This window comes from Lipophrys pholis (genome assembly GCF_963383615.2).
Source record: "Lipophrys pholis genome assembly, chromosome: 13".
In the NCBI taxonomy this organism is placed as follows: domain Eukaryota; kingdom Metazoa; phylum Chordata; class Actinopteri; order Blenniiformes; family Blenniidae; genus Lipophrys; species Lipophrys pholis.
The window spans coordinates 24,300,270-24,319,385 of record NC_137632.1 but is presented as its reverse complement, the minus strand read 5'-3'; the positions used below and the strand labels follow the sequence as shown (position 1 = coordinate 24,319,385).

General features: G+C 42.4%; 1 protein-coding gene across 1 annotated transcript; it reads right to left on the bottom strand.

Moving 5' to 3' along the window:
* Positions 1-347: 347 nt before the first annotated feature.
* On the bottom strand, positions 348-18,173 carry f5 (coagulation factor V; the record flags this gene model as incomplete). Its single annotated transcript, XM_080477814.1, has 25 exons — positions 348-807; positions 881-1,066; positions 1,935-2,086; positions 2,183-2,327; positions 2,410-2,565; positions 3,350-3,435; positions 3,684-3,755; positions 3,839-3,955; positions 5,358-5,537; positions 5,870-6,086; positions 6,193-6,429; positions 7,825-7,993; positions 8,077-10,042; positions 10,357-10,569; positions 10,656-10,803; positions 11,382-11,587; positions 11,718-11,814; positions 13,160-13,340; positions 13,417-13,582; positions 13,657-13,878; positions 14,523-14,684; positions 14,784-14,996; positions 16,444-16,566; positions 17,730-17,812; positions 18,010-18,173. 25 exons carry the CDS (start codon positions 18,171-18,173, stop codon positions 661-663), a joined length of 5,808 nt encoding a protein of 1,935 aa, XP_080333940.1. The 3' UTR covers positions 348-660.
* Positions 18,174-19,116: the final 943 nt, after the last annotated feature.

Here is a 19,116-nt window from a genome sequence, read left to right as displayed (position 1 = left end):
CGTGTGTTAGGATCTATAGACAGTTAAGTATGTTTTCATTTTCATTATATTTAAGTCTTTTTTGCAGAGTGGTCGTAGCTGTTAACCTAGTTTAACACTGTGACTTAATTCTTTGTCTATGTTAAAGTTATATTGAATTATCTTGTGAAAATCTGTTTTAATAGAATAATGAATACATAACTCCTACAATTATTACTATTATTTATTATATTTTATTCAGTTTATGTTTTAAACTGTGAAGGAAAAGGATTCACCCTGATGAGTTTTTTTTTTCCCCCCTGCGCTCCTCTCTGGTGCCCCCTAGAGGGCTTCACCTCACAGTTTGAAAAACTTTGATTAAATAACCTAATGGGTGGAAAGCATCTTTATAACAAAGAAATGTCAGAAGAAAAACACATTTTCTTACTTCTTGAATGACAAATGCAACATCCTGGTGTTAGTCAATTTATGCAATTTCGTTATTTTTTTTCCAGCCTGTGTGACGACTTTAAAAATGACCCAAACTCTAAATGTTTGTGTTTTTACCTTGTATATATCCTGTATGTATGTGGTGTATTTGTAGCTGTATGTGTGAAGGTGGATGTGCTTATGTCTGGACCAACTTCCTACAGATTCCTCTAAGTATATATTAACATCATTGCTTAATTAATTCTGTCTTCGTCACTCGAAGTCACAGCCCAGCAGCTCTATTCTCATGGTGATCGATCCGATCCAGCTCTTGGGGACGATGCGGATGAAGCGGGAGAAAATCGGAGGGTAGATGTAGTTCTTCACGTGATCGTTGTTGTCCGTGTTTCCGTCGAAAACCTGACGGGAAAGCAGCGGTTTAGCGTCTTTTGCCACCGTTAGACGGGAGGCCTGGAGATGCGTCGCGGCTCACCCTGCACGGCTGGCTCTCGTGGTCGTCGGTGTAGTCGGTCCAGTGGATCCCGTTGTCGCTGTACTGCAGGATGTAGGTGCGCACGTACATCTCCGTGCCCAGAGATTTGGCCCCCTGAGTGATGATGCCCGTGATCTTCTTGACCTGCGGCAGCTCCACCTGCAGCCACTGGTTCATGTCGTTGTACTGCGGGAGACGGGACATGAGGGAAGACACGTGACGAGAGTCGAGGACCGATTTGCTCGACTTGAAGTCGCTGATGGAATATAGGATTACACCACTGATCTTTTTTTTTTTTACATCCACAAGAAAGATCTTATCTTGACAGACAACCAGTGAACCTTTACTGTGATTAGATGCATGAATGAAGCCATGCACAGGGAGAAGGTGGAAACCCCACACTGGACTTCAACTAGCAACAGTTCTCTTTATATGTAAGTGAAGAACAAAACAATACAGAAGTTAGGCCAAATCACTACTTTTGTTTTAATGTAGTTTCTATTTAAACAGAATATTTAGTTTATTTATTATTGTGTAATAATAAAGCCTTTACCATATTCTATATACTTATGGTCTGATTTTACCATCATATACCTCTGCTAGGAGGTATGCAGTAGGTTTTCATTGTGGCTGGTTGGATGATTGGTTGGTTGTTTTCTTGGTTGGTTGGTTGGGTTGATGAGTTGCCTTTCTAATTGGTTGATTGGTTGGTTGTTTTCTTGATTGGTTGGTTGGGTTGATGAGTTGCCTTTCTAATTGGTTGATTGGCTTGTTGGTTGGCTTTTGATCAGTTGGTCGGTTGGGTAACAGGATAATTCTAAAACTCGAAGATGGATTTAGATAAAAACCGATAAGCCAACAGATGATAGGACAAGTCTCATTCTCTAACTGCCTACTGACTTTATAATTGTTCTTGTATAGCTAATCTGTTGATAATCTTAATTTTTGTTTTCTATTTCTGCCCCTTCCCCACGTTTTCAAAGAGCTTTGCCTTTCGCCACGTCGTCATTGTAAATACTGTCCATACATGTGCTGAAGTTTTCAGAGGTCCTACCTTAGCGCGCCATGCGTTGATGGTTGCTTGTAGGTTGAGACGAGCCAGCGAGGGTTTCCAGGGTCCGGAGTACCAGCTGGTGGCCGTGGAGCTGGCCTTGATCAGACCGTCCCCTATCAGCCCGCTCTCCATCCCCAAAGGCACAGAGCAGCCTGAGGAGGGAGACGAGGAACCTCCGTCACACTGAACCGGCGCGCCAAAGTCCATTTTTGTACCTCTGTGTTCTCCTCTGTCCAGTGTTGACTCACCGTCCAGCTCACAGCCGTAGAGCTCCATGCGGACCGTGGCCGTGTTGTACCAGGTGAGCGGGTGGAGCCTCACGAATCGTCCAACCACCGGGGGGAAGAAGGTGTTTTTCTTTGTGCTGTACGCCTCCTGGTTTCCATCGAAGGTCTGGTGAAAGACGGAGAAGCAAAGACCTGATGAAGCTTGTCCGGTCTGCGTTAATCGACCGGGACATGCGACCTCCTCTCACCTTCCTGAAGTCCCGGCTGTCCCCCTTGTAGAAGACCCACTTGCGGCGGTCGTTGCTGTACGAGATGGAGTACTTGGTGACGAACTGAGAGTACAACATCTGCTTGGCTCCCTGCGTGGCCACCTGGCTGATCACAACGGGCCGCTGGAAGTCCACCTGAACACCGCGGGGGAAGGAACCAATCACAAATACTCACATTACTGCAATAAGGTAGTAGTTCTGTGTAATTTTAGGCGGCTGTGGCTCGGTTGGTTGAGTCGTTGTCTGTCCAACAGGACGCTGCAGGTTTGATTCCCCATCTGTCCACATGTCAAAAGTGTCCCTGAGCAAGACAGTGAACCCTAAACTCCCAGTGGATGGTGAATGGGTTGCAGGGCAGCCGCCTCCTTTGGTGTGTGAATGTGTGTGTGAATGTGTGTGTGAATGTGTGTGTGTGAATGTGTGTGTGAATGGGTGAAAGTGATTGACAGTCTATGTTTTTGTTTCGTTCTTACTATTACGTCATTACTTGCTTTTAGCTGCAATTTTAACATGTAATAATGTAAAGTGACATTTGGTGTATGAAAGGCACTAACAAATAAAATGTATTATTATTATTATTATTATTATTATTATTATTATTATTATTATTATTATTATTATTATTATCATTAACAGTGTAAAGCGCTTTGCGGGCTGCTCAAGCGGTGGAATAGTGCTATGAAAGTAAAATCTATTTACCATCGTTTGTTTCAGGTATGCAATTAGACTCACAATTCAGTATAACGTTATGGAATCTACTCTACTAGCTCTAAGTTGAGCATCTGTTCAGCCGACAATGTGATCATTTTACCCGTTTAAAATGAGTTGTACTCAAGTCCAAAGTCTTTGAGCACTTTTGTCTGTAAATGAGTGTTTTCTGTTGCCATTGAAACCAAGAACAGTATAAAATAAGACACACCTGAATCCAGCTGTTGTTTTGCTCGGTGCTCCAGGCATTGTATTTACCCTGTTTGTTCAGTCTGGCGAGGTGAGGCTGCCAGTATCCTTCAAAGAAAAGAAGAAAATAAATGGTTGGTTAGTTCTTTGGTGGGTTGGTTGGCTGGCTTCTCCTTTATAAGGATGTTATGAATTAACTTACTTTCAAGAATTTCACTCAGGAATTATTAAAGTATTTCTTTTCTTTTGTATCGCTGAATGATGTAGTGGGGATGGCACCAGGATGCATTGTTAAGAAATGCGTAATGCACTTACTTTCTTTCAAGAAATTCCACCTGTGGAGATTAAAGGTTTACCTCTCGTGTTGATTGCTGTGATCTGGTTGTCTTGCACGCTGCTCAACTCCAGACCCAGCGGACGATAACAATCTGTAAGACATAAAGGAAATATTTCAGTATCAAGACTGTTTAGCAGAGTCTTGAAGTATATATATTTTTTAAAGTGTTCGCACCATCATCTAGAACCAGGAAGAGGGTCTGCATGCCGCTCTGTTGGTTGAAGCCGACCTCCGTCTCCAGCTGCCACAGGCCCGGTTTGGAAGGGTACATCTCCAGGGTAGCAAAGCTTCCTGCAGAGACAATTCAGCATTGTGACTTCTGTAGTGGAGTTAATAACTAGTAACCTGTGATATAAGTAAAGAGCGAGCTTTATCAGACCTGTACTGTGCATGAAATGATCGTAGCATTACTGTGACATCAGCTGAGGTAATGGAATTGGTGCAGGATTCTGCATAACGCCTTTAATTGGTTTATTAAAAGAAGACAAGAAGAAGAAGCAGCAACAAAACAGCTGCGATAAAATATCAACATGCAGGCAGCTCTTAGAAAGGGAAGCCGACAATTGCCTAAAGAGGCACTTTGTAAAATTTAAGTCATGCCAATGTTGCACACTGGGGGGCAGCGTTGAGTCAGTTTAATGCCGGTCTGCGTTCTCCTGACTTTCAGAGCTTTTTGAACATTTGCTGTGGTTTGTTGTTGCATTTTTCTAAATTGGCTCCAATGGGTAAATGAGGCAAACTTGCTTATCACACAGGCTGCGAGTGACTGGCTTTGGGTGACTCAACACACCACCTTGTGGTGTAAGGCGGCACTGCAACATTAAAGGGACTGGGTGACTCAACACACCACCTTGTGGTGTAAGGCGGCACTGCAACATTAAAGGGACTGGGCCAAGTTAGTAAACTTTCTGATTTTGACAGATATACCTCAAAACTGTTTGTGAGATGAAATCGTGACTCTTGTATTGTCTCATTCATTGCAGTCAACCAAAAAAATTAAACAGTGAGGCAATTGAAGCCAGCCAATACACAGTATATAAATAGAATAAAATACTGGAAGAAGAAAAGTATGCAATTTTAATGACTTTGCAGCAATGAAGGCCAGAATGGTTAGACTGTCAATTGAAAACAGAATAAGGTAAAATACAGGTATTTTAATATATTTTCCTTTTAATTGTTATTATTTTACAGTTGATGCAGAACACATTTACAAGATATAATTCCAACCATGCTTTAGATATGATTGAAATTGTTTTCACTTTTTGGCTTGTTTGAATTTTTCATTGTGTTTTTTCAATTTTATTAAATTTTTTTAAGTTATTGATGATTTATAATAAACGAATATCCCTGATTTGCTGTAGAACAATTATTTTGCGATTATGTTGATTCCCGAACAGGTTTATTTAACATTATTTAAAGACTGGTCATTTTGTTTGAAACATTTGTTATATTGTCATTATCATGGTACAAAATATGTACAATACCTAAGACTTGTTTTTTGGTGTGTGTGTTGTTTTCCCTCCCATCAAAGGGGGCACCATCAATTAAGACCCACACCTCCTCATTCTGCTTATTATTTGAGTTCACAGTGATTCTACATTACAAATAAATTGGCATATTGCACCTTTAAATTTTTAAGGCTACTAATGCTGAACATTTACATGCAGTGACACAATTTTGTAACGCTGCTCACCAGGTAGCAGGGGGAACACGGCCTGTCGGTGGCTGTTGGTCTTCTTGTGGATGAAAGTTTGCCCGTGGAAGTGGACAGTGTGAAGGTCTTTGGGGGATCCCATGTTGATCAGGTGCCAGGATGCAAGCTGGTTGGTGTACATCCTCAGGCCTTTCAAGCTGTGTATGATGCCATTTATCGCTATGGAAACAACATGGAAAAACCTTTTTTTAATCAAAAAAACCCAGATTTTGCTGCTACTTAACTGTAAAATGTATCTGGTTGTATTTGTATATGAGGTTAGAGTTGGGGCTAGGGTTACTAACACTTCTTCTGCAGCAGCACCCACTAGTGGCCCAAAATGAAAACTACACCATATTCAGTGTTTCTGCCATTTCTGTGTAAACGGACATCGTTTTCAAAATGCAAAACTTTTCTGAAACGAAAATACAAAAACTATGTGTTTTCACTTCAAACTCTCCTGCATAAACAGGGTCTAAACTCAGGTGAGTTGAAGGTAAACTGAATCTCACACTGAAACTTTAGGCCCTCCTTGAGGATCGGTTCCATCATTCTCCTTCGGCTTTTCCTCTGCAATAACTCGCGGTTCTCCACGTAGTACCAGCTCTGCGACTCATCAAAGGTCATGAAAAGCAGCATGAACTCCCTTGTATTTTGGGACTTCTTTTCCAGGGTGCCTTTTTTGCAAACTAGCAGGGGGCCAATCAGACCAGAGTGGATGTCTCTTTCCTGAGAGAAAGGGAATACACTGGAATTATTATGATTGTAAAGAAACCGGCCATTACAAATACCTCCTAGCCATCCTACACAGCAAACATACTGAGTAAGTACTCACAGGATTAACGCCTGAGTAATAAGCCCAGGTGCGACAGTCGGAGTCCTCCGGCTTTGGCCCGACCGATTCGCCAACTTTCCACAGGTACGTGAAGGTGGTGTTGGGTTGAACCTCGTTGTCGTTTTTGAACCAGTACTTGGAGCCGTCCTCGTACGACAGACCTTCTGTCTGCTTGGTGTAGGAAACCCCATTAGGGTGCAAAGAGTATGGACGGCTTGCTTTGTTCTTGAACACCACCTAGAAGACGAAAGGACAGTCTGACAAGGGGGAGGTATTGCTCTTTGATGGTTTTGCTTTGTGTGGAAGGACACGATCTTCGAAAGTCCTACACAGCCAGTTCTCTTTAGGCACAAGAAAAAAGTCAGATATACACAAATGCCATAGTTACATTTTGCTAGGATTGGAAGTTTGCTGTTACCCCCCTATTTTTGGTCATTAGCTATGTAAGCTAACCTTGTAGCCTGTCCTGATGGGATCAATACCATACCGCGGTGGACTAGTTAAATTGTCTGTGGAACCCCTACTACTATGTTAGTAGGCGTAATATACTCCTGGTAGGGTCACCCATGCCGAACAGGTCAAAGGCTCAAAGTCCTGGCACTCCACGTTGGGGGATGGGCAGTGGGTACATAATTAAAATCGGCATATTACATAAACCAAAACTAATATTGCCACGGCGCCCTACTGTAGGCAAGCAGAGGTGACAGGTTGTAGCCCACTTCATTATAATGTTCAAAATTAACATAGAGGCCTTTTTTCGTTTTGTCCTGTCCTACTTCTAACTGATTTTATTTTTAATGTTTGAAAGGTATCATGTATACCAGGAGGCCAAGCTGAACGTTAGCTTCAGCTTGTTTCCCACAGCAAAAAGTTGTTTCTGGATTATTCAATCAAATCTTTTCACATTTTGCTCTGCGAGATATCCTTTAGAAGCAACAATACAATGACGATCAACAGTACTTGTGACGCGTTGGACCACTTCCTTCTGGTAATTCATTCTAATAACACAATCTAGGAAAACAAATCAGCATTTTGCCCCCAAATTATCTTTACAATCTGTAGGAACCATTTATGGTTATTGAATTAATTTGGATTTTTTTAGTTGTTGAATTATTTAGACACTTGATGGCCGTAACTAGACAGAGCTTGTATATGTAGAGGGCATGAGTGACAGGAAAAGGAGGGCACTGGTAAGGACTGTTCTCAACCGACCAGCAAACAAAGATGACGAGGACAAAGACATACAACTCGCTCTAGGAAAACCCCAGTATGTTTGTCATTAGTTTTTCAACAAATAAACCATCAACTAAACTGCCGGTAGATGGACACGAAATTCAGTTTTTGGGTCTGCAACAGTTCATTCTTGCGCCACCTGTGTGGTGATGGCAATACCCGGACAGTGGGACATTGGAAAGTTGTCATTACATAAACAGAAAAACAAATAATCATTGAAGCTTTGCATTTCGTTTGAATTTTGGACCTTGTTTTTCACACATTAATATCACTTCATATATCTTAAACTTTACCCTAGTAAATGTAAACTATTTATAATTCACATATAAATTTTGAGTTTTAAAAGAAAAGCAACATTTTGTAAACAGGGGGAAACTTGCTGATGCCGGTGGCCCTTACCATGATGCTTTGTCCAACTTCTGCTTTAATGACAGGCCCCAGGATGCCCAGATGTTCGTCGATCTCCCCCCGGATGTCGGGCGTGTTGAAGCTTCCATCCATGTAGCCTCGGAAAACCACCTTGGTGAACTTGGTTTCTCGTCTGTTTTGTTGTGTTTTTTCTGGCCTCCTGTGGGAAAAAACAGGAAATTGCTTGAACATAATTTATTTTAAAGTTCCATAACAATTTGGGTGAAATATATCTTGGCTTACTTGTTTCCATAGCCGGCGTAGTCCCATTCTACCTCCTCGGCTGCAATGAAGTAGGTCTTGACATTTGGGCCTGATAGTTTGAGGTAGTACTTTGTGGTCTCGTCCAGGTTGAAATTCTTCATGTCCTCATGACTGCTGTAGGGGTCTTTGTACATCACATACTCGTACTCGTTCGCCTTCACGTCTTGTTCGTCCAGGCCCAGATGATCCGGTTCGCCGCCGGGAACATACAGCTCGTAGTCACTGAAATCAGGCCGGGGCACGCCGATCACCACCGGCATGTTGATGAGGTCGTCCTCGTCGGAGAAAGGCTGCGGTCCCACCGGCCGAGACCCGCGAGGCTCCATACCCGGATTGAATCCGCGAGGAGAGAACGGCAGCCCAATCCTGGCCTGAGGCTTGTATTCCTTCCTCTTTCTTGTTTTCATGCCATGACCTTTGAGGGGTCTCTGTCGTAGGTTCACCTTTCTCAACTTTTTGGGGCGTGGCGTTGGTTTAGGGGTCTCGTCTTTGAAGTATTTCTTCATGTCCTCAGGAATCTCCGCAGGTACCGCCTGGTGAGTGATATCATAGGTCCAGTTGTGCTCTTTGGTTTTGATAGAAGTGGTTTTAATCACCTCTGTGTTCTTCTCTTGAAGGTAAATCATCACTTCTTCACTGCTGGCTGAAGCACTAGAAAGCTCCTCAGAACTGTTCTTTACCGCCCCACCGCCAGCAGCAGGAGGTTTACCTACCGTGGATACTGTGTGCATCAACTTGTAAAGAAATCCTGTTTCATTGTCCTTATTCTTCCACAGATGCGATCGTAACATTTCCAGTGTGGCATTTATTGTTGACTCAGTGTCGGGCAACATGCGTGTTACATTTTCAAAGATGGAACTTGCTAAGAATGACACAATATGAGACGAGTTGATCAGACGAACATGCTCCAGCTCTGGTCCGGTGATCGACGAGTCATTGCCACTGGTTTTGTTGTTTGTCAGGTTGAGTCTTTCCACCATTGGCAGAGATAACGAATGGTTCATTTCTGTGTTATTCTCCTCCTTCATTTCTATCATTTCAAGCACGGTGGAGACAGATACATTTCCATTCGAGGCATTGTGTTGGTCGGCCTTAGGCAGATCCACAGCGTGATAGAAAACATCCCCTCGGGTGAGTTTTTCCTCTGGGTCCTCAAACAAGATGGAATTTAAAGAAGTTTGATTAATTCTCTCTCTGTCCACGATAGAACTTGAATTTTCTGGTAATGTTGTGAGATTTGAAGTTTCTTGTAATGTCATAGAAAAATTGGTGGACTCTGAAAATCCATTTCCAAACACTAATTGTTCCGTGCCGTTTTTATCGGTTGTATTGTTGGAGACAGAAATTGTTTTATTATCTGGACTCCGCTCAAACTGAGAAACACTCTTGTTTGAGGTCACACTGCCGTTGTTCGGTAGGGTTGAGTTCTCAGAATGAAAATCTAAATTTAAAAGCGGATCTGTGGTTTGTACCTTTGTGGTGTTTTCACGGTCCTGAAAGTGAACCGCTTGTTGTGAATCTGTTCTATTCAGATCGTGTTGCTTCGGAGCAATCGTCTGATTTCCAAGCCTCGTCCTGTCTGCGTTGTTCGTATCTCCGTCAAGCACGTCAACAACATCATAGTCAACAAGAGTGAGGTCGAGCTGTTCCACATCCGAGACGTTTGTCTGGTTCTTCAGAGACCTCAGACCCAGTTCTTCTGCAAACAGTAAGGTGTACTCGTCGTTCACCCCCGTGACTACTGGAGCTACTTCCTTCTTCGCCTTGTCTTCCTTTTGGATGTCATCCAAACTCAGAGGGTTCCACACCTTGAATTCCTTGTTCAGCTTCGTGTCCTCGTAGTCGTATTCGTAAGCGTGGTCACGAAAGCACTCGACGTCTTGAAACTTCACTCGCATTCCCTTGGTGGTCCCGTGGGAGTTGAGGGAGGCCAACAGCCAGACGCCTGGTTCGGGGCAGACACACAGAAAATGCAATGGTTCTTGATCTGCAGGCATTTTAAATGATGGCAAGTACTTCATGGTTTAAGTCCCTGGCATATTTGGATATTTTATTTTATTTTGGAGGGGCAACTTGAAAAAAAAATCTATATACAGTATCATGTTTGAAAATGCACTTAATGTAGCTTGCAGTAGTTTTATGTGTATAATGCATATTGTCCAATATGCAGTCAAAAGCTGCATAATTTGACCCCTTTAAAACTATTCAAACGTTTGACGACATGATTCGGACAGTAAGTCGTCGGCCTTCGTGACTCACCAACGTTTTCCATGTTCATGGTAATGGTTTCTCCAGTCGTGGGATACAGGCTGAGGACGTCCTCGACCTGGTTGTTCAGCTCGAACGGATGGCCGTAGAAAGTGGCGGTCTGGATGTAGTCCTGGGCTCCGATGCTGGACACGTGCCACGTGGCAACTTCACCATTGCAGAAGCCCAAAAGTGGGCCGGTCTCGAAGGAATAGCCGTTAACGGCTGCAAAGAAATTAACATTTCAATCAGCCATAATATGTAATTTATTGAAGACACGAAGGGATTTAATACGCTATTATAATACTTACTGTGCATGATGTTGGATTTGTAAAAGTCAGAGTCTGCCTGGTGGACTTTGGATCGATCACAATACTGGCGAATATTTTCTTCCAGATACCAGCTCTTGTTCTCGTCGAACACGGCAAACATAGCGTGCTGCTCCTTGTCTGCTTTCAGCTGTGCCATCAAACAAAATCGTTACTGTCACGTCTGGCGTGGATTTCCAGAACGTTCACGATGCCATTGTGGTCCATAGTAGTCTAGTGCTGATCTGTGCTGGTTTATTCCTGTCTATTCTGGCTAATGCTGGTCTATAATGGTTGATGCTGGTCTTTGCTGGTCCTCAGTAGACCTGTGCTGATCTATGCTTGTTTGGACTGGTTTATGATGGTTTGGTGCTTGTTTATTCTGGTTTTTGCTGGTCTGTGCTGGCCGGATGACAGTTCATTGTAGTCTATGTTGACCTGATGCTGGTTTATGCCGGTACTTGCTGGTCTTTTATGGTTTTCAATTCAATTAAACTTTATTTCTACAGCACCAAACACAACACTCTCATTTATAGATGCTTCTTACAGAGAGAAACCCAACAGATCCAACAGATGGTTTATGCTGGTTTATACCTCACGACCTGTTTCCTAAACTGCTTGTCATACTCAGAGTCAAGTCACTGCAAAGAGTCGCCAATCTACCAGTTTTTGAGCTCGGGACCAAAGTGAACCAAACAGATGTTGAAACGGCACTGAGAGAGCGTTTACCTGCACGTTCCTGACGTTGAGCGACTGACTCTTGCAGATGAGGATGGGTCCGATCAGACCGGAGGCGATGTCTCGCGGCGTGTCCACCGCGCTGTGGTACACTCGGGTCAGACACCGGGGATCTCCGGGCAGCGGTTCGTCCTCCTCCACCACTCGCCACACATAGGTGTGCGTCTCGCCTGGCAGAACGCCGTGCGAGTGGTTTCCTGGCAACCACGGTACCGTGAAAAAACACATGAACCTTCATCAGAATGTAGAGATACTGAGTACAGATAAAAGAAGAACAGATCGGCTTGTACTGGTGCTTTCATGGTTTGTTTAACAATGAGTCTGTACCTCCTTCTGGGTAGTTGGCTCCCTCTTCAGACTTCTCTATTGTCAGGCCGTGTGGGTAGATACTGTAGGGTCTGGACGCCATGTTCTTAAAGACAATCTGACACAGAAGACGAGCGTGAGAGAGGACACAGCAGAACAATTCTAACACTCTTGCTTGTAACTTTTAACTTAACAGGACGTTTCACTCATTTTGCTTTTTTAGAAGACAGACTTTCAGTTTAAGCATTTATACGACGTTTACTTTCTTGATGTTCCTTGTGCAGCATTTGTATCTAGATTATTTAAAATGAGGCTGACACAGCTGCTGAAGTTTCATATATACTTTTGATATATGAACATAATCTGTGTTTTATGTTGCATTTATGAAGCTTCACTTACAATTTAGGCTGGTAAATATTTCATTAGATTGTCAGCTGTTTTTGAACCTGATTTTAGAGGTTTTAGCTTTTTTTTTTTTAGATAAGTTTCACATTTTAGCTGTTTTAACCATTTTTGTTTCTTTTATGATGCAGTTTTATGAGTTTTTCCCCTATTTGGATGCTTTTGTATTTTTGAAGTCATTATAGGTTTTTTTTTAAGCTGTTTTAGCTTGTGGTTTTAGATATTTTTCCACATTTCAGCCAGTTCAGTTGTGTCTTTTTTTTTTTAACCTTGTTTTGTTCACCTTGCAATGTGTTTATTACCTTGGTTAGTGCAGGTTATGCTATATTTTGTTTTTTTTTACCAAAAGTGAGATGTGTGTGGCAGCCAGTGTTGATACAGTTACCTTGAAGAAATAATACGATTACTGATTACTTGTTTTTAAAAGTAACTGAGTTAGATTACAAGTTACTTACCAACAACTCTGTGCTGATCACCTTTGGCCAACATTCTTTGTTGTATGTATATCTGACTCACGGTTTTATTATCAGATTTTGACTATTACTGGTACTTATTTACCCGGTGACATAGCTGTAGTCTGTTGTTGCACTATTTATTTATTTATTTATTTGCACTACCTGCTCTATGCAACCTTTTAATTGCCCCACGAGGACAAATAAAGTCTTTTATTGATTGACTGATTTTTAAAAGGGGCGGCACTTCCTGACAAAATATCTTTTTACTCAGGAAAATTACAAAAATAGTGCTACATCGCCGCACAGTTGTGTTATTGATGCAGTGTTAAGGTTCAGAGATGATGCTTGTTGGTTACGATTCTTTTTTGTTACTTGAACAAGTCAGTCAGCCTGTGATTGGCTGAGAGTGGAGAAGGGGGCGGGTCAGATGAGGAGACTGCCTGTGTGTGTGTGTGTGTGTGTGTGTGTGTGTGTGTGTGTGTGTGTGTGTGTGTGTGTGTGTGTGTGTGTGTGTGTGTGTGTGTGTGTGTGTGCAACATGGTGGTAGCTGACGATGCTTCTCTCTGTTGTATGACGTGTGTTGGATGATTTATACTGAATTCTCACCTTGATGACGTCTCTGATTTGCGCTCTGATGACGGGGCCCACGATCCCCAGCTCGTTCTTCCTCTGCTTGGTCTCCATTCTCTCAGTGAACGACTCGTTTGTGTACAGGGTGTACACTGCCTTCTTGTATTTTGAACCCACGCGAGTCTCTGACTTTGTCAGATACTGAAGCTTGAAATCCCTGCACGCAGAGAAGTGAATGAATTTGAATGCACAGCTTTGACATTTCCTTCCTGCGTTTATTAAATGCCACTCACTCGTCAATATGTTCATGCACGTTTGGCGCGTAGTCCCACACGATCTCCTCGGCTGCTATGTAGTACTTCCACTCCCTGCTCTGGCGCTTCTGTGCGATGGTCAAAGTTCGGCGTGGGGCCGTGAAGCCGTCGCACTTAATCACGTCCACGAAGGCGTGCATGCCACCTGCAAAGTGCGGGGCACATTGTTCCCGTCTGTCTGTGTTGATTGTGCGTATGATTGCGCGTATCTGAGCTCACCCTCCATGTGCTTGACGGTTTGTGAGGAGAGCAGCCAGCGGCCCGGGTGCACGGCCACCATGCTGGCGGTGGCGGTGGCCCCGCTGATCAGACCCACCGAGGACACCTTGTGGCCGTTCTGCTGCAGCACCTGACCGTTCATGTGCACGGAGAACACCTCAGGCTCCGAGCTCATGCCCAGGAGATGCAGGCTGACGGACGAGTGAGCGCACATCGAGATGTCTGGAAAGAAAAAACGATCCTGCTCACTTTGGTGGATTTGCAGTAATCACAGTGATACCCCCACCTCCCCCCCATTCAGAAAAAAGAAATTCCCATTCAAAACGGATGGAATCAAGTGAAAGGGAAAAACACTCCTCCCTCTTCAACGCCTGGTGAAGTCGCCACACTTTCAGCGAGAAACTTCAATTAACTTTTTCTATCTTCAAGCATTTTTTTAACTGTGAACCTTTAACTTTGATATTGTTTTTCAGCCGTTTTTGGAGTTTAACATGGTCGCCAATGGAAGCTTCTAGAGTGGCGTGATAGTTAATAGGAGTGGGAGAACTTGTCGAGTTAAATAAGAAAAAGAAAAGTCTCTTTCTCTCTTCGCTATGGCCACATTTCTCCCTCAATATTATCATATAATACATCAAAACGTAGCTCCAGGCCTTGTGCTTCTAATGAGGGGCTCCTTTTGTCTGTAACATACATGGGTCCCTCTTAAAATGCTTTTGTCCAGAGCAAGTGCCAGATTTCCTCCCATAGACTCCAATGTATTTTTGGGAGACATTTTCTTGCTCAAACCCAAAAGTTGGGACATTTTTCTCAACTGTCACGTTGAGAAAATTACCAGCATGTTAGACAAATTTTTTGCTGAAACCGACCAGGCAGGGTCCCTTTGGTGTGTCCGTTGATGGTGTACTTGACGTGGCCGTCCGAGGAGAAGCCGCTGGGCGTTTGCTTGCTGGCCGTCTCGTCAAAAACCCCGAAGAGGAAGACGAACTCGTGTTGAACTCCAATCTGCATCCCGGACTCATCCAGACTTCCTGCACAGAGGAGAAAGAAATGTGGTCTAACAAGGTCGATTTCAGAAAAACAAACAAAAAAAAATAAATAATAATTTTAAAACGTTCAGAATGTCGTACCCGCTTTGCAGACGAGCAAGGCGCCGATGAGTCCGGAGTTGAAGTCCTGAACCACGTCCCGGTGGGAGATGTAGGTGTAGGTGAGGCAGGCGGGGTCGCTGGGCCGAGGAGCCACTTCCTCCGCGGCCTCCCAGTAGTAAACATGTTCGGCGCCCGGCGGCACCACGTCGTCCTCCTTCTCCTTCTGCGAGGTGTTGTCGAAGTAGTGCGCGCCTGCGGGACCGCACAAAGAAATCAGGTCCTTCAGCTCGCGTTCTCTCCTTCTTTGTTTCCATTATTTCATCTTTCTTTTTTTTTAACTTCTTCTCATTTGCTTTTGTCGTCTTTGTTTTCTTCATCTTTGTTTACATCTTCTTCTTTTTATTTGTTTTTCTCTTCTTCTTTTTTGGTCATTTTTAGTTTTTTTTTCATCTATTGTTTCGTCCTGATTATCTCTTTCGTCTTCATCCTCTTCTACATTTTCATTTCTTTCTTCGTCACCTTCTTCGTCTTTGTTTCTTTCTTTGTTACCTTGCTGTTTTTCTTCCTCTTCCCCTTCCTCTTCCTCTTCTTGTTCTTTTTCATATTTGATTACTTCTTCTTGTGCTTTTTATTCATTTTTATCTTATTTGTTTTCATCCTGATTTCCTTCTTCATCTACTTTCTCTTAATTTCTTCCTTCATCATCTTCGTCTCTGTTTCATTCTGTCATCTTCCTTTTCCTATTGTTCTTGTTCTTGTTCTTGTTGTTCTTCTTCGTTACTTTTTTCGTTACCTTCTTCATCTTGTCTTCTTTATTCAATCAGAGTCCTTCGTCTTCATCGTCCTCTCCTCTTTTCTCCTCTTGGTCTTCCTCCTCCTTTCTAATTTTTTCTTTATTTTCATCTCCTTTTTAATCATCTTCATCTTCCACATCACATTTTTCATCCTCCTCTTCTTGATCCTCCTTATTCGCTTTGCCTTCCTCTACTTTCTCATCTTCCTCGCCGTCATTTACTGATTCCTCACTTTCTTCTAGTTTATCTTAATTTTCTTAATTATCATCATGTTTGTCCTAATCTCCATCTTGTTGGTCTTCCACATCTTTTCCTGTCTATGTTCAGCGTCTCCTTCACCTTCATCATCCTCTTGTTAGTCTTTGTTCTTGAAACTTCTCTTTCTTCTTCCTCTTCATTTGCTCTTCTTCTCTCCTGCCTTCCCCACTTTTTTTTTGTTCATCTTGGTATTATTATTATTTTTTACAACATTTAAAACAACATTAGCTACAAAAACGATCCTCGTCTTTCCATGTTTATTAAAAGATAATTACCTTTTTGAACCAAAATACAGAGAAAGTTCCAAGAAACTTTATTAAAAGAAATCCCTGCAATTTAATCTGATTTTTGCATTAAATGCTAATTAAAAAGTTCTGCCTTCTAATTTCCTAAATCCACATTATCAGTCACCTCTTATTTTCCATGTTTAATGAAGTAAAGAGGGATTGTGGTTTGGCTTCCTGTTGGACTTTGATAATCAGCCCGTCCTGGTTAATGTTTTGGGAGAAGACAAACAAAGTGTTATTTGTTTTCTTGGCTAATCTTGTGTAATTCTTCCAGTCAGTGACATCATGAGCTCGCACGCTGACCCCGCGGAGGCCAGCTCACAGACTCCGGGTCCGTCGGCTGGTTAACGCGGCGCTCACCCTCCGACTGTTTCCCGTAAGCCACGCCGTGTGGGTGGATGCTGTACGCTCCGCTCGCCATGTTTCTGAACGTCACCACGATGGTCTCCCCGATCTCCGCCCGCAGCGTGGGCCCGAGCAGACCTGAAAACCGACGGGAAACATTTGAGTGAATCATCGCCGCCTTTCTGGGTATCCCCCTGTTGATTCACAGACTGTTACTGATCAACCCAAAGAAGTTTTACCTCGTTGGAGGTAAAGCTTGGGATGAACCCAGCTCTTCATAGCTGGATTATTCTCCTGCCTCAAGTGACCCGAACTTAGAATACACCACGAGTTCTCAACAGACCACATTGTACACCCTAGAAATAACCACAATCTCTGACCCAGGCAAGGAAACTGTTCCACACACCCCCTTCCTCAGACCCCATGACAAGATATTTCCACTTGCAGTCAAAAACTAAAGTTTATGGTTTTAGAAAATGTGTTAAATATAAATACTTCTGACAGGGGTGGTTTTGCACTAAAGCTGAATTATTGTACATCTCCATTAAACTTCTACATTCTACGAGCGAAACTCTCACAGAAGCTGGGCCATCGTCCCTGTTGGATTTATTGTTGTACAATCCAGGGGGGTCGCCATGTGGCAAAGCCACCCCCACCCCCCATTAAACTTAATCATCTAATACAAATGTGCCTAAATAATATCCACTAATTTTATTTGATTCTTTTTTTAAATAAAAAAATTAACTCTGGTCATAAAAAGTGACTCAACACTGCCATCCGGTGAACAACTGAGGAATAACTTAAATGTTACATAGTGCACCTTTAAAAGAAGGGTAGACTTATCTATCTATCTATCTATCTATCTATCTATCTATCTATCTATCTATCTATCACCTTTTTAAAAAATGTCTAAAAGAGTAACTTAATTAATCCCTAAACCATCTAAACCTTATAAGGATATTAGTTGTTTTTTTTTCACAATTTAGAACCTTCAAAACTTCTTCACTGCACATTTTCCACGTAAAAAAAAAGAAGAAGTAATTGTTTGGTATTATGACACTGTAACATGGAAAATACTGTCTAAAATACAATTCTGACATTCTTATTTACCTTCTCCTATATGGAATAATCCTGTTTAATGAAATATTCCCCCCACGGGTACATTTTAATACTTTTCCACAGAGCCTCCTGATAATAAATCATTTGCTCTGGAGCTCGGGTGAGGTGTGTTTTCATAATTAGAAGCCAGACAGACAGACAGACAGACAGACAGTGTGCTCATGTAATCCTCACACATTTACCTAACCAGGGTGGATGAGTCTTAGCCTGCCTGAAGCCTTTATCATACTGCCGAAAGACCACTTTCCTATAGGTGGGACCAGACCTGAGGATGGTGGAAAAACACACACAGAAAAAAGAAATGAGAGGGGAAATTACCACATGGAGTGAGAAGATATGCAGCTGTGTGATTAGTTATACTGTATGTGGTGTGTGTTGCATAGAGTGTACAGTGATCGTGTCCAATTGGCTTGAAAATGTCACAAAATGAGAAGAAAAGTGATAAAAAAAAGAAGATCTTACCTGCTGGTATCATTGTTTCCTGAGTAGTTCCAGTCTATCTCAACAGCGGCAATGTAGTAGTGTCGCTCTCTGGAGGCAGAGTGCTCGGTTTTAATGTGACGGACCGTCAGGAGGACCAAGATGGCCAGGAGCCAGTCGGCTCCGGCCCAGGAACAAAGTCTCATCTCTGGGATTATTAATCCTTCAGGTGAGACCTGCTGGGTGCTCTGCAAGAGAATGAAGAAGATCTGACTGAGAGGCCGGCTCTGTGTGTTTTATCAGCCACTGACACACACACACACACACACACACAGACACAGACACACACACACACACAGTCACGCACAAGTGTGTCCAAACGTTATGTCCCAGGGCAATGAACTGTGCCTTTTTTCCTCCTGTTTTTTTTTTTTTTTTGGGACCTTGTAATTGAAGCCGTATGTGTTTTGCCGTGACTCATCCCAGCAGGGTGTGCTCATTCCCATCATCTCTGGAAAAGCAAACAGACAATGAGGGCTTCAAAAAAAATATAAAAATTACAACTCAAACTTCTGACCTCATAATGTCCCCGAAAATATGTATAACATGGAAAGCATGAAAAAATCAAAAGAGCAATAAGAAAATTTGCACTTTTGTTTAAACTGTAATAGTAATTATGCAATACTTGTAACTGTGATATTTCTTATTGTTTCCAAACAGATGAGAATATAAGCCTTACACACAATGCTGATGAAGTAATCTCTCCTTGCGCTCTCTTTTTAAATACATATAAGTTTTCTTTTACATATCATTTTTTCCTCACATGTAAAATATCCTTCACAGTAACGTGTTTTATTTGGATTGCGTCTAATTCCCATGTTCTCTTTACATTGTTGGTATAATGCCAAGGTCTGGAACCTTTATGACCCAGAAAGATGTTTTTATGAGTTCACACCAAATAAACTTTGTCTGGAGCCTAAAACATGGTAATTTTCTGGAATGAAGAAAAAAACAGTTACAAAAACTTAGGTTGCACTCATGATGTTTCAAAGCTACAATTCAGATATCCCTCATTACATTTTTAGTTATTGTGGCTATGTTTGGAGATTGTTTGTTTTTTTTCCTTGCCATTGAATGCAAGACAATTTG